The 16,872-nt window shown below is 58.4% G+C and overlaps 4 protein-coding genes across 6 annotated transcripts; 2 read left to right on the forward strand and 2 right to left on the reverse strand.

Annotated features, from left to right (window-relative positions):
* LOC113976757 (membrane primary amine oxidase-like) lies at positions 1 to 2,058 on the forward strand (the record flags this gene model as incomplete). Its single annotated transcript, XM_027702256.1, has 4 exons — positions 1 to 124; positions 223 to 508; positions 1,266 to 1,395; positions 1,560 to 2,058. Coding segments are annotated over 4 exons (843 nt in total), but the record flags the coding sequence as incomplete, so codon positions are not given.
* Positions 2,059 to 5,692: 3,634 nt separating this feature from the next.
* On the forward strand, positions 5,693 to 8,668 carry G6PC (glucose-6-phosphatase catalytic subunit). The gene is made up of 5 exons (XM_027702219.1): positions 5,693 to 5,990; positions 6,495 to 6,604; positions 6,962 to 7,070; positions 7,308 to 7,423; positions 7,523 to 8,668. Exons 1-5 carry the CDS (start codon positions 5,761 to 5,763, stop codon positions 8,032 to 8,034), a joined length of 1,077 nt encoding a protein of 358 aa, XP_027558020.1. The 5' UTR covers positions 5,693 to 5,760; the 3' UTR covers positions 8,035 to 8,668.
* Positions 8,622 to 14,370, reverse strand: LOC113976748 (alanyl-tRNA editing protein Aarsd1-like). 2 transcript variants are annotated; one of them, XM_027702217.1, is made up of 14 exons: positions 14,282 to 14,370; positions 14,086 to 14,208; positions 13,852 to 14,011; positions 13,419 to 13,476; positions 12,920 to 13,076; positions 12,713 to 12,829; positions 12,379 to 12,509; positions 12,138 to 12,204; positions 11,854 to 11,945; positions 11,321 to 11,375; positions 10,648 to 10,742; positions 10,381 to 10,512; positions 9,719 to 9,797; positions 8,622 to 8,799 (listed from the first exon to the last, which is right to left on the reverse strand). In XM_027702217.1, the coding sequence occupies exons 1-13, from the start codon at positions 14,318 to 14,320 to the stop codon at positions 9,782 to 9,784; spliced, it is 1,242 nt and encodes a 413-aa protein (XP_027558018.1). In that variant the 5' UTR covers positions 14,321 to 14,370; the 3' UTR covers positions 8,622 to 8,799; positions 9,719 to 9,781. The 2 variants fall into 2 exon arrangements, with proteins under 2 accessions (XP_027558018.1, XP_027558019.1); XM_027702218.1 differs by lacking the exons at positions 8,622 to 8,799; positions 9,719 to 9,797 and having other exon boundaries at positions 10,289 to 10,512.
* A 212-nt stretch (positions 14,371 to 14,582) lies between these two features.
* On the reverse strand, positions 14,583 to 16,790 carry PTGES3L (prostaglandin E synthase 3 like). Of its 2 annotated transcripts, none has more exons than XM_027702221.1 (7): positions 16,689 to 16,790; positions 16,218 to 16,331; positions 16,014 to 16,080; positions 15,593 to 15,691; positions 15,141 to 15,230; positions 14,999 to 15,071; positions 14,583 to 14,787 (listed from the first exon to the last, which is right to left on the reverse strand). In XM_027702221.1, exons 1-6 carry the CDS (start codon positions 16,694 to 16,696, stop codon positions 15,006 to 15,008), a joined length of 444 nt encoding a protein of 147 aa, XP_027558022.1. In that variant the 5' UTR covers positions 16,697 to 16,790; the 3' UTR covers positions 14,583 to 14,787; positions 14,999 to 15,005. The 2 variants fall into 2 exon arrangements, with proteins under 2 accessions (XP_027558022.1, XP_027558023.1); XM_027702222.1 differs by having other exon boundaries at positions 14,999 to 15,052; positions 16,689 to 16,787.
* Between the last annotated feature and the right edge of the window lie 82 nt (positions 16,791 to 16,872).

The raw sequence follows: 16,872 nt of genomic DNA on the forward strand, positions 1-16,872 counted from the left end.
GGCTACATTAGCACCTCCTTCCTCCACGGACAAGGCACTAACTATGGCAACAGGGTTGGGCCCCACACACTGGGAACGATGCACTTCCACCACATGCATTACAAGGTGGACCTCGATGTCGATGGTAGGTCTGGCCACCTTTGTTCGTGGCTGTGGTTCACTGTGGCCTGCAGCTCTGCCTGGGGTGTGGAGGTCGAGAGTGTTTTCCCTTCTGCTTCACAGGGCAGCCAAACTTCCTGGAGACCCAGGACATGGAGTATGAGATTATCAAAGATCCCTGGAGCACGCAGAACACCATCGAGCGTCCGTACCTTCGCAGGAAAAGGCTGGAGAGGGAGGATGAGGCAGCATTCCTGCTCAATGCCCCCATGCCCCGCTACCTCTCCTTTGCCAGCCCCAATCCCAACAAGTGGGGGCACCCACGCAGCTACCGGATCCAGATCATCAGCTTTGCTGGGAAGCACCTGCCCATCAACAGCTCCATGGAGCGGTCTGTCAGCTGGGGCAGGTGGGTGCCAGGGCTGGGGAGCACTTGGCTCCCACTCCCTATTCCCCCACTCATCCCTGCTCCTCCTGCTCCTGGTGCGGGGGAGCTGCCACTTCTGGCAGGCCTGTGCCAAGCTGCAGGGAAGGGTTAAACAGAGAACATGCCTGGGTTTTGGCTCTGAAATTCCCTTGAAAAGTTGCTCAATAACGTCTGCTCATGGTAGGTCACAGGCAGGAATCTGACCCCGGATCAGACTAACTTAGAGAAACGACGTGATTTTCCCTTTGAGGGGAACCAAGCTGCCGGACTAATTCCCAAGGGAAGCACTGGCTTCCCTAGGTTGTGATATCTTCTCTTGAGGACAGAATGTGTTTTAGAAAATGCTTGGGATAAGCACAGGCCAGTCTTGCTGCCAGGGTGAACTAACAGAGCTCGTGCTGGGGGAGTCTGTATGGGTGAGAAGTAGCTGTGGTGAAGGGACTGTGTTGGGCGTTGAGCGGCAGCATCTGTGCCTGGATCAATTTGTGTTTCCCAGCCATGCTGGAAAAGCCACGGGCAGTAAGGCATTCCCTGCAAGCCCAAAGGTGCTGGGGCTGCTGCCCATTAGTGCCATGCTTATCCCTGCCAGCCCTTTCCCTCCCTACCCCAGGACAGACCAGGTCCCCTGGCATGCACCAGGGGTGCATCCAGCCCCAGTTTGCCAGTGCATCCAGCACCCAGCAATGCCATGGCTGCCCTGCCCAGCATGGAAAAGCCCCTTTGCTCCCTGTGCTGGCAGGTACCAGCTGGCTGTCACCCGGCGGAAGGAGGAGGAGTCCACCAGCACCAGCACCTACAACCAGAATGACCCCTGGACACCCACCGTTGCCTTCGCCGACTTCATCAACAATGAGACCATCACCAACGAGGTGAGCTGGGGGGCCCTGGGGGGGAGAGGAGCTGAGCCCTGTGGGTGCTATCCTGGCTCCTGCCCTGGACAGAGGCTTCACGTGTCCCAGAGTCAAACTGAGCAGCTGCCAGGCTGGAAGAGTCCTGCTCAGCCTGATAAATGCCTCTTTGCTCTCCTGCCCAGGACCTGGTCGCCTGGATCTCCGTGGGGTTCCTGCACGTCCCCCATGCTGAAGATGTCCCCAACACGGTGGCCGTGGGGAACAGTGTTGGCTTTTTCCTGAGGCCCTACAACTACTTCAACGAGGACCCCTCAGTGGACTCACGTGGCAGTGTGTACTTCAGCAGTGAGCAGGACACCAGGGCATGCGGGGCCAACCCCCTCGCCTGCCTGCCCACCACTGCTGCATGTGCCCCCCACCTTCCTCCCTTCCACTTTGGGGGCTTCCTCAACGTCAGCCTGGCACCTCCATTTGGTGGGGTGTGACGGGCCAGGGCCTGCTGCCCCCTCCCCACCCATGTGGGCATCGGGCAGGTGCATTGGAGGGGCTCTGTCACCACCCCAGGACCTGCCCTCCCCCTGCCCAGGGTGTCATGTGCTCAGGGTCGGTTTTTGAAGGTGCTCAGCTGTCATTTCAGCACTGCAGTGCTGCTAAAGGTGCAACCAAAACCTCTGAAAAACAGCTGCTAGGAGTGATTTTTTGATCTCCATCCGGTGTCATCCTGTGTTCCGTGTGGTGCCCACAGCTGCTCCCCTCCACTCAGACAGGGCTCCTGCCACCTGCCCAAGGTACACCAGTGCTCACAGGGGGACAGTGCCAGTCAGGGCTGCACATGGCACAAAGCCACAGCTGCCCTTGGAGCCACAGTCCACCTGAGGTTTTGCCCAGGGTGGCAGGAGCTGTGGTGTGATGGCACTCCCATCCACAGGGAGATGGCAGCTCTGGGATGCCCAAAAGATCCTCCCCAGCCTCGCAGCCGCTGCAGCATCCCAACTGCAGGGCCCAGGTGCTACCAGGCTCTGGCAGCTGCTGCAGCGCCAACTCTGCAGGTAGGGACAGTGTGCTGGGCTCACTGGGAGCTCATGGGAGGAGCCCACGGTTGGGGCCCCAGAGGGGCACTGCCCGAGCTGGGCTGCCCCGTGTCTGCCCTTCCCAATAGACAGGCACTGGAGTGCTTTCCCTGACCAAATCTGAGTAGCTCACAGGTGCTGCTGTGGCTCCTAAGGCCGGGGCCAGACCCCAGTATGGCTGATGCTGTGGGGACTGGTGTCCTGTAAGGGGTGGCCCTGGCTCAGCTCTGCAGGGGTCCAAGGGCTGTGGGGGCTGGCACAGCGCCCAGCACAGTGCCTGGCATGGCTGTGTGAGGGTGCCCCAGCCCTGCTCCTGGGCCCAGGGTGCTGGTAGGAGGCTCCTGCTGGGACACATGGGACAAACAAAGGAGTTAATGTGTAACAGCTGTTCTGAGCAGCATTAATCAGTTCTGGCCTTGGCTGCTGCCCGTCATGCTTAGCCCCCCACCCCACCCCCCCGGTGCAAAGACTCTTGCTCCTGCACCCCCAGCTGCTTGTGCAGTCCTGGCCTGTGGGATCCTGCAGGCTCCAGAGCCCATCCCCACTGTGCCAGGCTGGGATGGGGCACCAAGGAGCACCAAGGAGGGGAGGGTGGTGCCAGTCCTGGCACGTGGCTGCAGATGCCAAGCACCAGCCAAGGTGTCTCTGTGGGCATGGTGGGTGTCCATCCTCTCTGACCCCTCAGTGTAGTGGCTGGGTCTGCCCAGAACCATGCTGCAAGGGGTTTGAGAAGTCCTAATGGCAGCTGCACTTCACCTCAGCTCCCAGCAGCACCCAGGGGCATTGTGGAGAGTGAGCAGCTGAGGCCGTGGCTCGGTGGGAGGCTGCAGTGGTCCCTGGCTGCCCTGGGGTGACAGCAGGGACTGTGCCCAGAGGTCCTCTGAGGCCTCGTGTGAGAGGACAGTCATGCTGGCTGGTGTCCTGCCCACTGCTGCGTGCCCACGTGTGTGTGGTGCTGCCTGGACTCTGCCTGCTGACGCAGTCCCGTGCTGGCAGTGACCCGCTGCTGCCCGGCCCGGACCTTGCAGCCATCTGGGAACGTTCTGGACCAAACATTGGCAGTGCATGCAGCACACTATGTTACAGCACCCGCTTGTGCTGCACCTGCTGTAGCTCCATCTGGAGCTCTGTGTCCCAGATCCAGCTGCTGCCACTGCAGGCACACTCCTCCTGGGCTGCCAGCTGATCCTGAGCTCAGTGTGCACAGGCCCAGGGCAGAAATCAGGTTCCCCCAGCCTGGCCCCGCTGCTTCCCTGAGAAAGCCTCCCCAGCCAGTTTGCAATGCTGCCAGCGTGGCTGCTTGGTGCAGGGGGTGAGCTGGAGCCTGGCATGGTGCTCCTCAAGCTGGTGTCAGATGGGCCAGGATGCAGAACCCTGTGGTGCCCAGGGGGTCGCCAGCTCCTGCTGCCCCAACCTGGCCCTGCTCCACACAGTGACTTTGGGACCAGGGATTTATCCACAGTGCAGGGGCATGGAGCAGTGCTGGGAAACCACTGCGTGCATCCTGGCAGCTCTGGCACAGACCTGACCCGTGGCATGTGTACCTGGCCACTGCACAGGGGGGTACTGGGCTGTGCCACTCCGTCCTCCACGCTGGGAGAGAGGAGGCGATTGCTTCTGTCCTGCTTCCTGGTCTCTCCCTGCTGCAGCCCCAGGTTTCCTGCAGTGACTTTCCAAGTGGACTGGAGTGCTAGTCCCCATCCCCCAGAGCATTTTGCCCCATTTTCTGCTGTGAAATCTCCCGTGGAGGATTTATTGCTGATGGTTTCAAAATGTTTTTGACACAGAAGCCAAGTCTGTTGCATTCCTTCACGCTGGCCAAAGCCACTCTCAGTTGAAGACCCTGAAACGAGCAGTTAGGGAATATGTTTTGCAAGAGTAACTCCAGTTCTTTGCAAACTTCTGTTTTGTTGGGGTGTTCTGTAGGTCAGGAGCTCAGACTACCCCCTTTGGATGCAGCAAGGCTGGGCTGGGAGGGATGGGGAGGACCAACCCTGGGCAAGGATGTACCTGTGGCAGGGCTGACCCCACAGCATTTGCACTGCTGCTCTCACGGGCCATTCGTGCCCATATCCCAGGGAGGAAGGTTTGCTGGGCTGTCAGACCCCGTGGCTCCCTGGGCTCTGCGTGGGCAGGGGGGACAGGATGCTGCCTGTAGACCTCGCTGTTTGTGGGCAGGACTTGGCTCAGGATATGACTCTCACAGCAGCAAACAGCTTATGGCAGCGGTTCAAGGATCTTGACCTGCCTGCTCACGAGGGAAATAAGTGATGCATTCCACTGGCTGCTGATCACTAACACCTTGCTGCCTGCTCCCATCATGGGCAGCTGCCTGCTCCCATCATGGGCAGCTGCCTGTTCAGGTGTGGCAGGTGATAGCTGAGCACCCTGTGCTGCTGCCACAAAGCTGCATGTTCGTGCAACAGCGGTTGTGGATGATGAGGTTGTGGTGCCCACAGTGCTGCCAGTGACAACAGAGTGTGGCTGGGGTTGAGGGAACAGCCAAGGGCTGGTATCCAGTGCCATGGGATGAGTGGCATGTTTGGCTCTGTCCCCTCAGCTGGGGTCTGATGGTGCAGGAAGGATTAACACAGTGGAGTGGTGCTGGGAGGAGGAATGACATCCCTATTTGCAAAGGTTCTTTAGCCCCACAGCAGAGACCAGAAGAACATGGCTGGCAGCCAGGAGCACCCCCAGCCTGGCTGTCTGTGGCTGTGGGGAACTCCAGGAATGGCTTGGAAAGTTTTCCATTATGTGAAGTCCTGGTTAAATTAGCCTGGCAAATGAGGAGGGGGTAGGCAGCCCGTCCTCTGCTCCATGCACCCACTCCACACTCCTGGGCGTCCCTGCCATGCTCTGGTGGTAATTCACAGGGAGATGGCAGAGAGGTGGGAGCAGTATCAACCCTGGGCACAGCAGCTCTGCAGGGCTGTCACACAGATAATGGAGCAAAGGCTGCAGTTCAGTTGGAGCAGCAGAGCTGTTGTATTGGGCGGCCAGAGGGGCTGGGGCTGCAGGATTCCCCTGAGTGAGGGGACAGTGTGGGGCAGGGGACAGCGCTGTTGCTGGAGCACCCTGTGCTCCATGTGCCCTCAGAGCCTGTTTTTCCCTTTTATGTAAGTTATTCCAAACATGTTTGTAACAACCCCCCCCGGTGATGCACCTTTGGCAAAAGTGGTTTTGAGTCCAAAGATCAGTGCTGGGACAGCGACCTGCCCGCAGCAAACAAGGCTCAGCAGGGTATAAAACCCCAGCAGCACAGCAGAGCGTGGGGCAGCCGGAGCCAAGCCGAGGGCAGGGGCAGCAGAGGAGGATGGAGGCTCACATGAACCTCCTGCACGACGTGGGCATCCGGACAACGCACTGGCTGCAGCAGCACTTCCAGGGCTCCCAGGACTGGTTCCTCTTCATCTCCTATGCTGCTGACCTCAGGAATGCTTTTTTTGTCCTCTTCCCCATCTGGTTCCACTTCAGTGAGGCAGTGGGCATCAGACTCATCTGGGTGGCTGTGATCGGAGACTGGCTCAACCTTGTCTTCAAGTGGTGAGTGGCCCTGAGCCACAGCTCCCTCCGAGTGTGTTGGCACAGCTGGACTAACACGGGCCAGTTGGGTGCTCTCAGCCCCAGTGCTGGAGTAGAACAAAGAACAGAGTTCAGCTCCCAGCTGGGCAGTGACAATGGTCGCTCCTTCCCAAGCTGTGCAGCAACAGCTCCCCCCTTCTCAGAGCCAGCCTGAGAGATGGAGCCTTCTACAGACAGATCCTGCTTGTCAGCCAGGGCTGTGGTGCTGAGCAGGGGCTGCACAGAGCCCCTCAGCACAGGAGGTTGCGTTGACTTGCACCCAGGAAGCTCTTTCCCTTGAGGGCCGGGGATGGGGACATGGACAGGCAGTGTCAGCTGTCAGAACCAAGTGACCAGCTGTATGTTGTGTCTGTCGGGATGCCCTCGACCACTTGTGGGTCCTTTGCTTCTTCCAGCTCCCAGGACAGAGCTGAAGCTGCAGCTGTGCCCAAAACCTCCTCAGACCCCAGTCTCCTTTCTTTTCAGGATCCTCTTCGGAGAGAGACCATACTGGTGGGTCCACGACACGGACTATTACAACAACAACTCTGCCCCAGAGATCCAGCAGTTCCCGCTCACCTGCGAGACTGGCCCTGGTAGGGTCCTGTAGCCCTGGTAGGGTCCCCCAGCCCCGGTAGGGTCCCCCAACCCCAGCTGGGGCAGTGGGCACTTGCCCAGGGTGACCTGCACATGCCGGGAGGGGGGTGCTGGCCTGGGCAGGGTCATGGTTGGCAGCCCACTAGTGGCACGTGTTCCTGGCCAGCTCTTGAGAGAGGGCCATTCCTGCTGTGCTCCCAGGCACACCAGCTGTGCCTGCAGTGGGGGGAGGCAGGGAGGTCCCTGTACAGAGCAGACCTTGACCATTGGTGCAGATGTGGTGGTTCAACACAAACCCTGCCTGTGCTCAGCTCTGGCCTGCACTAGATCTGACCTGGGGCTCTCTTTTTGCCCAGGGAGCCCGTCTGGCCATGCCATGGGCGCAGCAGGTGTGTACTACGTCATGGTGGTGGCCCTCCTCTCCGCTGCTGGTGGGAAGAAGCAGTCAAGGACATTCGGATACTGGTAAGCTGTGCACCAGAACAACCTGTGCTGGGCAGAGGCAGCTCCAGCACTGACTGGCACAGCCAAGCCCATCAAGGCACAAGGCTGTGGACAGACAGACAGGCTGTGGCACCCCAGGTGGGGTCTGCATGAGGATGGGCTTGGCAGAGAGCCAGGCACAGTTTAAGGTGCGGGATGGCAGTGCCACAAGCAGTGCAAGCTGGCCCTGGCACCAACGTAGCCACCTGCCCCTTGCAGGGTGCTGTGGACGGTGCTTTGGACGGGGTTCTGGGCAGTTCAGGTCTGCGTCTGCCTGTCTCGAGTCTTCATTGCTGCTCACTTCCCCCACCAAGTCATTGCAGGTGTTTTCTCAGGTAAGTGCATCAGATCCCCCCTGCCCTTCCCTGCAGTTCTTCCATGCTGGACTGTAGTACCCTGAGCGCTGACCAGTCCTCCTGCTTTGTTACTGGCAGGGATGGCTGTGGCCAAGACCTTTCAGCAAGTCCACTGCATCTACCACGCCAGCCTCCATCGGTACACGGGCATCACCTTATTCCTCTTCAGCTTCACCATTGGTTTCTACCTGCTGCTGCGGGTGCTTGGCGTGGACCTGCTCTGGACACTGGAGAAGGCACAGAGGTGGTGCAACCGCCCTGAGTGGGTTCACATCGACACCACCCCCTTTGCCAGCCTCCTCCGTAACCTGGGTGTCCTCTTTGGGCTGGGGCTGGCTGTCAACTCCCACATGTACAAGAAGAGCTGCCAGGGGAAGCAGGGCCAGCAGCTGCCCTTCCGCCTGGGCTGTGTCGTTGCCTCCCTCATCATCCTCCACATCTTTGACGCCTTCAAGCCACCCTCCCACATGCAGCTGCTCTTCTACGCCCTCTCCTTCTGCAAGAGCGCAGCCGTGCCGCTGGCTACTGTCAGCCTCATCCCCTACTGCCTCTCCCACCTCATGGCCACACAGGACAAGAAGGCTGCCTAGGGCGTCCCTGCAGGTAATTGTGCCCAGGCAAGTGGCCACCCTAGCCCTGGTCTCAGGGGCACCCACTAGCCCTGGTGCACCCCAGCCACTGTGTGCTCCCTGCTGATTTTGCACTGGGAGTGGACTGTGGAGGCTGGGCAGGCGGCGCTGCCGGGTGGCTCCCACCACACAGACCCACAGACTCAGTTGTGCCCTTGCTGATGGCACAGCGAGCCTTGCACTCCCAGGACTCCCCTGCTGCCCCTCCTGCACCCACGGGTGGAGGTCACCTGCCTGGGACCCAGCAGCAGCGGTGGCGAGATCCTGCACTCCCTCTGCAGCTCATGGGGACACGCCAGCTCCGCACTGCAGGGCTGGGGACAGCACCACCGGGAGCAGGGTGCTCACCCCTGGGTGCCTGGGGTCTGCTGGCAAGGCAGCTCTGTGACAGGAACGGGCAGACACTGTGACATGGAGATAAAGTGCCAGCATGAGGGACCCTGCAGCCCTGGGGCGTTGGGTGTTCGCTGCTGTGATGCAGCGTGGGGTGATTGTACACCTGTGTGTGTACATATGTTACACGTATCTATACACACATGACATGGGGGTGTGGCTGTGCACAGGAGGTGTTTTATTAAAGCTGAAGGTGTGTTTAGCTGGTGAGCTTGAGTGTTCTGCTGGCCTGCGCTGTGGGATGCAGGATCAGCTCCTGGGTGCAGGGCTGTGGCACGGACTGTGGGTGGTGGAGGAAGGACGTCTGTCCTGAGTGATGAGAAACACCAACACCTGCAAAACACGTTCAAATCACTGGGAAGGGCACTGCCAGGTGTCCCGGGGCTTTGCCATTCGCCCCTGGTTGCAGTCAGACAGTGAGAGCACAGCAGGCGGGGGAAGGGATGAGCTGCTTTTTGTGCTGTTTATCCAAAGCTTCTGGGTGCACCTTGTGGCAGGAACAGGGACAAACTCGTGTCACCTTGCTGCTTAGGGAAACAAGCTCAGCTTTGGGACCGAGTGACTCGGCTGGGGCTGTGCTGAACTCCCAGGGTGTGGGGACAGAGCTGGTGTTTGGCTGTGCTGTGGGGTTGGGGTCGGGGTGGTCAGCGCTAGCACAGCCCCCAGCCACCACGAGCCCCAACTCCAGCTCTGCCCGGGTGCAGGAAGCGGCTGCATCAGCGTGGGGTCACAGCAGCTCGGCTCTCCCAGCCCCGGCATCCCTGGTCTCGGCATCCCGGCCCCCTGTGGTGATCCCGAGCTTCCTCCAGCTTCAAGCTGTGCAGGCTGTACAGCCCGGCAATTAACTCCTTCACTAAACATCCTCACTCAGCCTGAGATAGTCTAAAATAGATACGGAGGTGCAGACACTTTCTTCCTGCCAGACTCTGTGTGTGCATTTGCAGAATCTCCCCCAACCAACCAGTGCCTGCAGCACTGACCCTACACCCAGCTCCAGCTTCTGCGGTGTTCCCTGTGTGCTGACACTGTCCCAACAGCTCAGCCAGGGGCCATGGCCTGTGGCCCTACAGCAGCCACAGCAGCCACATGTGGGAACATCATGTGCTGAGGTTCACCATCCCTTTGTTCATGACAGATAAACTTCCTTAGGATGGAGGTTTCTTTTATTCTGTTTCTCTGTTTATTACCAACATCTAAAGTGAACCTGTCATGCCACTTCTAGCAAAAAGGAGGAAAAAAACCCCCAAATTACCTGTTGTGCCCCACTGTGGCTCCACAGCACCATTTAGTTCCTCCAGCTGAGACTGCAGCAGCTTCAGGGCCTGCCTGGGCTAGAAAGGTGAGCTTAGGGAACACTGGGAGCAGGGCTGCCTGATCCCAAGGGAGTTTGTAGCTGCAGCAGCCCAAGAAACTCTCAATGTTCAAAAAAGGACCAATAACAACTGCATCTCAACAAGGAAAAGGACTGGTACATGGTAGGGAACAACCTCCTGCCCGTGGACCACCCACTCTCCCTTGTGGATGCTCTCTGTCCCTGCGCAGGCCAAGGTGTCAGGGAGGACCAGTGGCCTCTTGCTGAGTGTGACTGTCAAGCAACTGCTCCTCAGCAACTGGTGCAAAGCAAAAGGCTCCAATGTACTGCCAGATGGAGGTGCCTCTTGGTTTTAGTAACCTTACAAAGTGGTAAACTAAGGACTACTTTAACCCCTGTACCATTTGGCTGGGGAAATGAAAGAGCCCTTGCAGCAAAGCACGGATTGCAGATCCCCTCCCCATTTCTGTGAGCACCAAACCAGCCTGCGCAGAGCATGTGCACACCAGCTTTTGGGTTCAGGTCTTTATTCTCCAGGAGAGAAGTTAGTGGGGTCTGTGCAAAACAGGGAAGGAAGCCCTACTTTGAGAATTATTTCTTACACTTCAGGGTTTCGATGGCTGATGAATTCCTGGAGCAGAGCTTCCACTTCTCCTCGACGGCTCATCTTGGCTGCCTTGCCCTGGAAGCGGTCACGCTTTCCAGCTCCTTTCCCTCCCAGCAGCTCTGCCACCCTGCAGCAACAACACCACAGGCTGCAGCCCAACCTGCTCCAGACAGCAAATATGGATCCATGCCTGGATTACACTGTGCAGCTGCTCAGTCTGGAACATCAGAATTCATTTTAAACAAACCACAAAACACGTTACCTGGGACCTAAACTCTCAACTGCTTCAACAGGTCCAGCTAGAAGGAAGAGTCCTGCTTCTTTTTCATCCCCCACAGTCAGGAATAGCAGGGTTTCCTGTGGACAGAAATGGATGTTGCTGCAGATTAACTACTGCCTTCTTTGTTCAGGGAAAGGACAGACACTGGCCACAGGACCGAAACAGCACACTGACAATTCAGAAGTTTATGTGTGTTACTGAGAGAGAGACTTCTTGAAAAAAGTGAAAGGAAAGTGGCTTCTGAACCTTTGGATCTGTCATATGTTGTTGGGACAACATGGTACTGGGGTATCCTGAATTAAAAGGATATAGTTGGCAGTTGGACTAGATGAGTGTTGTAGGTTCCTTCCAAGTGAAATAGGCTACTCTTTCTATTCTATTCTATTCTATTCTTATCCTATCCCATCCCATCCTATCCAACGAGGCTTTGTGCAGCTTTGGGGGTCAGGCTCTTCCCCCGTCCTCTGAATTCTCACTGTTGAGGACTTCCCCACAGACTGAGGCTGCTGGGGACAGGTAACCTCAGGTAACTGTCAAAAGGAACCAGACCTGCAGCTCATGCCTGCAGCAGGAGCAGCAGCCTGGCCAGCCCCTGTCTGTGTATAGCTCAGGTAGAAAACCAGTGGTGTCAGGTCAGTCTTCATCACCAACTCACCTCTGTCCCAATCTCATTAGCGATGATGTTCATAAATTCAGAATCACCCTCTTTCCTGTATGGATGGATAAAAAAAACACTTCAAAAGGAAGGAAAAAACCCTTCTAGAGTCAAAAATCTCAATCAGAAACCAATGGCCTGATCAAGGGTTTTGGCCTCTTGCACTTAGTACAGAGATTAGGTTTTGTCCATATATCTAAATCCTTGTTGGGCATTCCTGTGGACATGATAGGAATTACTTAAGTGTTTATCTTTAAAAAATAGAGCTCCCTAGTTTTATTTGAAAATATCAAGGGCAGAGAGAAATTAGATGGATGCAGTCATTTCTCAGCTACAAAACCAGAAGTCAGTGACTGAATTACCAACAGATTCCTTCAATTACAGAACTTTGCAGCAGACTGAGGCAGTTTAATATTTTGTTCACCTCATTTATACTTTTCCTTGAGAAAACAAGCCTGAATAGGTGTGAGAAAGGCAACTGCCATAATACATGTGAGATATTGTTGGCCCCTTTCCCCTGAGCTCCCCTGTACCTGTGTAACACAAACAGCTGCCTTGGAGCAGGTTTGTTCTTGAAGTCCCGAGCTATCAAAACAGCAATGTCTCGAAGCAGGTTCAGGTTATTCTGAAAGAAAAGCAAATGAACTGTACTGCAGCTGGAAAAGTCAGTGTGAATACATTTGTGTTCCTAGAGGTTAGAGCACTTTTCATAATATCCACAAAAACTGAGGCCTACGATTCAATTCCCAGTTACCACAACTAAAGCTCAGGTCTACATGAAGCAGCCACAACCCACTTTTCCAAGCCATCCTCGTACCTTCTGGAGCAGCTTCACAGAGCTCTGCAGTCTTTTCACAGCCTCTACATGCTCACCTGGTCCATTTCTGAAAGAACAGGGAGAATTTAGATCATTGGGTTGTCATGAAGGACAAAGGAAGGATTTCCTAAAGGAGCAAAAGCAGATCATAAACAGCCCCAGGAGCTGTACCCTGAAGCTTATGTGGTATCTGTCAGGAGAAAGAGTAAAGATGAAATAACAGAAGTGGAAAGGTTATTACTTGAGCAGGGAGGTTAGAGCCTTCTCAGTACTGTGACTTTGTTCAATTGATTTCAGCACTCTGTTTCCCACCAAGAAAATCAAGTTGGTTTTGTTCTTTTTCCCTTTTTCCGTGCCAAGGAGTTTAATAACCTTAAAAAGAAAATCACGCTGGTCAGAACAGCATTTTGGTTATATACACAGGTGGTCATTTCCTACCAGACTATTCCTTGTGGTGAATATTGACTCTCTGCCAGTGAAAATAAATTGATTAAAATCAATTTTAAATTGATTAATCCACACATTGCTCTGTGTGGAGTGTGGCTCCCAGAGGCAGCTCGGCTGCAGCCACCCACCTGCAGGTCACTTAGGTTGGAGACATGAGTTCCACAGCACATGTTGGAGTCAATGCCTTCGATGTCCACAACACGCACTGGCCCCACATGGTCGTCGGGCAGCCCCCGGCTCCTCACCTGGCAGAGGAGAACAGTGACAAACAAGGTGACATCCATGCTCAGTTATTCTGGTCCCACGAATACAATCAGTTCTCTCCCATCACTTACTCTTTCAATTTCAGGGTCATCTGCAGCCAGTTCCCTCACTGTCACAGGGACCCTGTCCCGGATTTTCTCATTCACGCTCCTTTCCAGGGCCTTGACCTGCTCTGCTGTCATTGAGGGGGTGTCCAGCTCAATGAGGCTTCGCTGACGGCCCAGCTCCCTGCACCGAGGAAGAACATCTGCTGCTGTAGCTCAGACCATCCAGGAGATCCCTTTGTGCAGCACCAGCATCTCACTGGTGACTGAAACAAAACACACTTCTCTCCCTGTTATGTTCAGAGCACCAGGTGCAAACCAAACACTTGAGGAGGACAAGACAGAGCAAACACTTTGTACAGCTTCTCTCCAGGTCAGCCACCTCTCCCAGGCAGGACCTCTGAACTTGAATGAAATATCCAAACTCCTTTTGGCGTATTAATGTTCAGGCTCTGTGGAGCCCAGCACGGTGGCACGTACCAAACAAGGTAATACTGGGGTCAAAAGGAACCTTTATCCTGCTCACCATGAAGTTGTCTTGAATCCAAACATCTGGTCTGCAATGGCAGTGATGAGATGCTGTCCTGGAAAAGACATGCAAGCACCAGCTCTGAGTATTTTCAGTCACACCGTGTATGTCCCGCTGACATTCCCCACAACAGGCAAGCACTGGGCGCTGCAGGGCTCCTACCAGCGCCCAGAGCAGCAGTGGAGACAGCCCTGCCTTCATGGGTTGAACTTTTCCTTCCAAACCTGTTTTCGGTGGCTTTGTTCACAAGCCAAGGAGAGCTCGCAGGGGGCACTTGCTGTCCCAAGTGGCGCCGGGGACAGACTGTGCACGCAGAGCTGCCGAGCATCCCCCTCCCCTGACCGGGGCGGGGACACTCTGGGCACTGACCGCCCCCCCACCACGGTAACCGGGGTGTTACCGGGCACCCCCCCCCGGTACCGGCACGGACCTGAATGCTGCTGCATGTGGTCGAAGCGGCGCTCCCAGTCCAGCGACAGCAGCACCTCGGCGCCGGGCTCCAGCGCGGCCGGCACGAAGTGCACGGCCTCGGGTCCCCGCCGGGTCACCCGCAGCACCGGCACGTCCCCGATGAGGCCGCGATCGTCCGGCTGCGGACACGAGGCGTCAGCGCCGCCGGTCCCGGCTCGGCCCCCGCCCGGCCCGGCCCGGCCCCGGCCCGTACCTGCCCGCCGCCCTCGGGGAAGAGGATGGTGTCCTCCAGCACCACCTGGAACCCGCGCACCGGCTCCCCGCCGCCCTCGGGCCGCAGCTCCGCCGCCCGGCACGACACCACCCTGGTGGCGAACTGCGACAGACACGGCGGCACCGTAAGGATCAGGGTTAGGGTGAGGGGCCCGCCCCGCGCCCCGCGCCGGTACCTGCCGGGCCCAGCTGTCCCGCTGGCACCGGAACACCATCGCGACCGCCCGGGGACGGACACGGCACAAGTGGCGGCAGCCGCTGCGCCGGGAGCGGGCGGGGCCTGCGGGGTGACGAGCGGGCGCGCTCCCGGCGGCGGCGCGCGCCCGCTGCCGGTGGGGAAGGACGGCTCCCGTTTGGGGATGGACCGCTCCCGGGCGGGGAAGGACGGCTCCCGTTTGGGGACGGACCGCTCCCGGGCGGGGACGGACGGCTCCCGGGCGCCTGGCGCGGCGGCGGCCCGAGGGCACAGCAGACAACTGCGGCAGTACACGTTTATTGCCCCGCGCGGGTAACCGGGCACGGCAGACCGGACTGCTTCTGCCGCCCGGCGGGGCACGAGCTGAGGCAGCTCCGCTCCCTCGGAAAACCCTCCCCGCGCTGCCTGTCCATCGGTGCGTGCTACCGGGGCGTCGGGAGGTTCCTGCAGCCGCGGCATCCCCCGGGGGCCCGGACTTCAGTCGTCCTGTGGGAGAAGTGGGAGATGCCAGGGACCGGGCCAGCCCTGCACCGGCTGGCAGCCCCTGGCAGCCCGGGGAGTGTGTTTGCGCTGCCTCTGGGACAGGCTGCCCGAGGGGAGCAGCAGGAGCTGCTGCCGGTGTCCTGGAGCCAGGAGAGGTCAGAGCCCAGGCTCTGCTCAGTGGCATGGTGGAAAGTAGCTAGCAGGTGGTACTTACATCCAGGTCATCCATGGCTGGCGGGGGACCTTTGTCTGTCACCTTCTCCAGCATCTGGATGGGAAACAAACAGCTGGCTCCCCCTCATCCCAAGCACCCACCTGATGTGCCCCTGGACCCTGAAACCAGCAGCCCAGCTCACCTCTGCGTACTGCTCCACCATGGCCCTCTCCACCTCCTCATCACCTTCCCAGTCTCGCCAGTTGTCAAAGTCCACAGAGAGCCAGGCCGGCTGTGGGCACAGAAAGCATCCCCTGAAGGGGAGAGCAGCACTGCAGGGACTCACAGCCCACGGGCTGCTCCTGCACAGGGCCTGGGAAAAGGCAGGAAGCAGGGGTGTCCCTTTGCCTGCAGGCACTGGTCCTGACCCTGCCTGTGTCAAGGAAAAGAGGTGCTGCATCCTTCCTGGATTGCACTAATTTGTGGACTAGCAGTGATTGTCAGGTTGGGTTTTTTGGGAGCTCTTTCTTGGGGTCCCCCGTGGGGCCCTCTGTGTCTGTCCCAGGGGCAGGTTGGTCCCTGGGAGTCGCGAGGTGCTGCATGGGGACAGGACACGTGCTGAGGCTGGTCCTGGCTGCCAGGCACTACACACACCTTGATGTTCTCCTTGGTGATGCGTGGCCAGGCCACTTTCTCCTTCCACTTCCTCATAAAGCATGTGATGGACCGGTCAGAGCGCTTCTCCCGTGAGTCCTGCCAAGAGATCAGGGGTGTCTCACCTCCGTGTCTGTCAGACTCCTCTCTGTAGAGCTAGACAGGGTTATAAAGCTCAGCCCCACACAGACCGAGGGGGATACAGAACCACGGAGACAAGTTGTTTCTGGCTCAAGCCAGCACCTCAAGTACCAGCCCTGGGCACGGTCAGGGCTCTGAGGTGTGTGCTCACCTCACTGAAGCTCTCAGGACACAGGCAGGATTCAACACTAAGCAGCATTGCTCAAGACTGCACAGGCTGGCTCTGACTCTGAGCCTTATATAGGCTGGTGGAGAACAGTTTGTTGGGGGGAAGCCTCACCTTGGAGTTGACTCTGGCGTACAGGTTGATCTCATTGTAGAACTCAACACCGTCTGCATTTTTGCAACTGCCAAAACACCGTAACAGCCTGGCTTAGGAGATGGTTGAGGCCATGTGTGCGCTGCTCTCTCAGAGGCCTCTCTATCCTCCAAACAACCCCCAGTTCAGGCCATGTCGCCAGTCAGCAGGGCAGTGGCTGCTCACCTGAACACCAGCCGCTGGTCCTCGATGACGACCTTCACGTCTGTGCTGTCCTCGACACAGAACTCCAGGTACACGTACCGCGGGCGGTCGTACCACAGTGTCTTCGCAGGCTGCCTTGGGGAAGAGCAGACCAGAAGGTGTCACCAGCGGACATTCCCCCGGTGCCCAAAAGCGCTCTGCAGGGCCCGCACAGGGCACGGGGGACAGGGGCGAGGAAGGGGCCCCGGACGCGGGCGCTGCCTGGGTCGAGCCCCGGGGCTGGCAGCGGGAGCCGGGCGGGTTCCGGCCGGGAGGTGGGCACGCGGCGCTCCCCTCTCCCGCCCCGCACGCCCCTCGACCCTGTTCCCGCTCCCCCCTGCGGGTCCCGGCGCGGTTCCCCGCTGCCCCGGGTCGCAGGGTCCTGCCTGGCGGTGCGCCGGCCAGGGACCGGGCGCCGTGCAGGCGCTGCCTGTCCCGTCCGACCGCGCTCACCTCGCCATGGCCTTGCCGACTCCGCCCCGCGCTATTTCGGGCAGGGGGCGCGGCTGCCGGCGGGGCCGGGATCGGGGGCCGGGATCGGGGGCCGGCCGGGGCGGGCACAGCGCGGACAACCCGCGGCCCGGCCGCCGCCTCCCGCTGTGGGCGCCCCGGGGTCCCCGCGGCCGCCCCACCGGGC

The sequence above is a fragment of the Neopelma chrysocephalum genome, unplaced genomic scaffold (genome assembly GCF_003984885.1).
Source record: "Neopelma chrysocephalum unplaced genomic scaffold, ASM398488v2 Primary Assembly neopelma1_182, whole genome shotgun sequence".
NCBI lineage: Eukaryota > Metazoa > Chordata > Aves > Passeriformes > Pipridae > Neopelma > Neopelma chrysocephalum.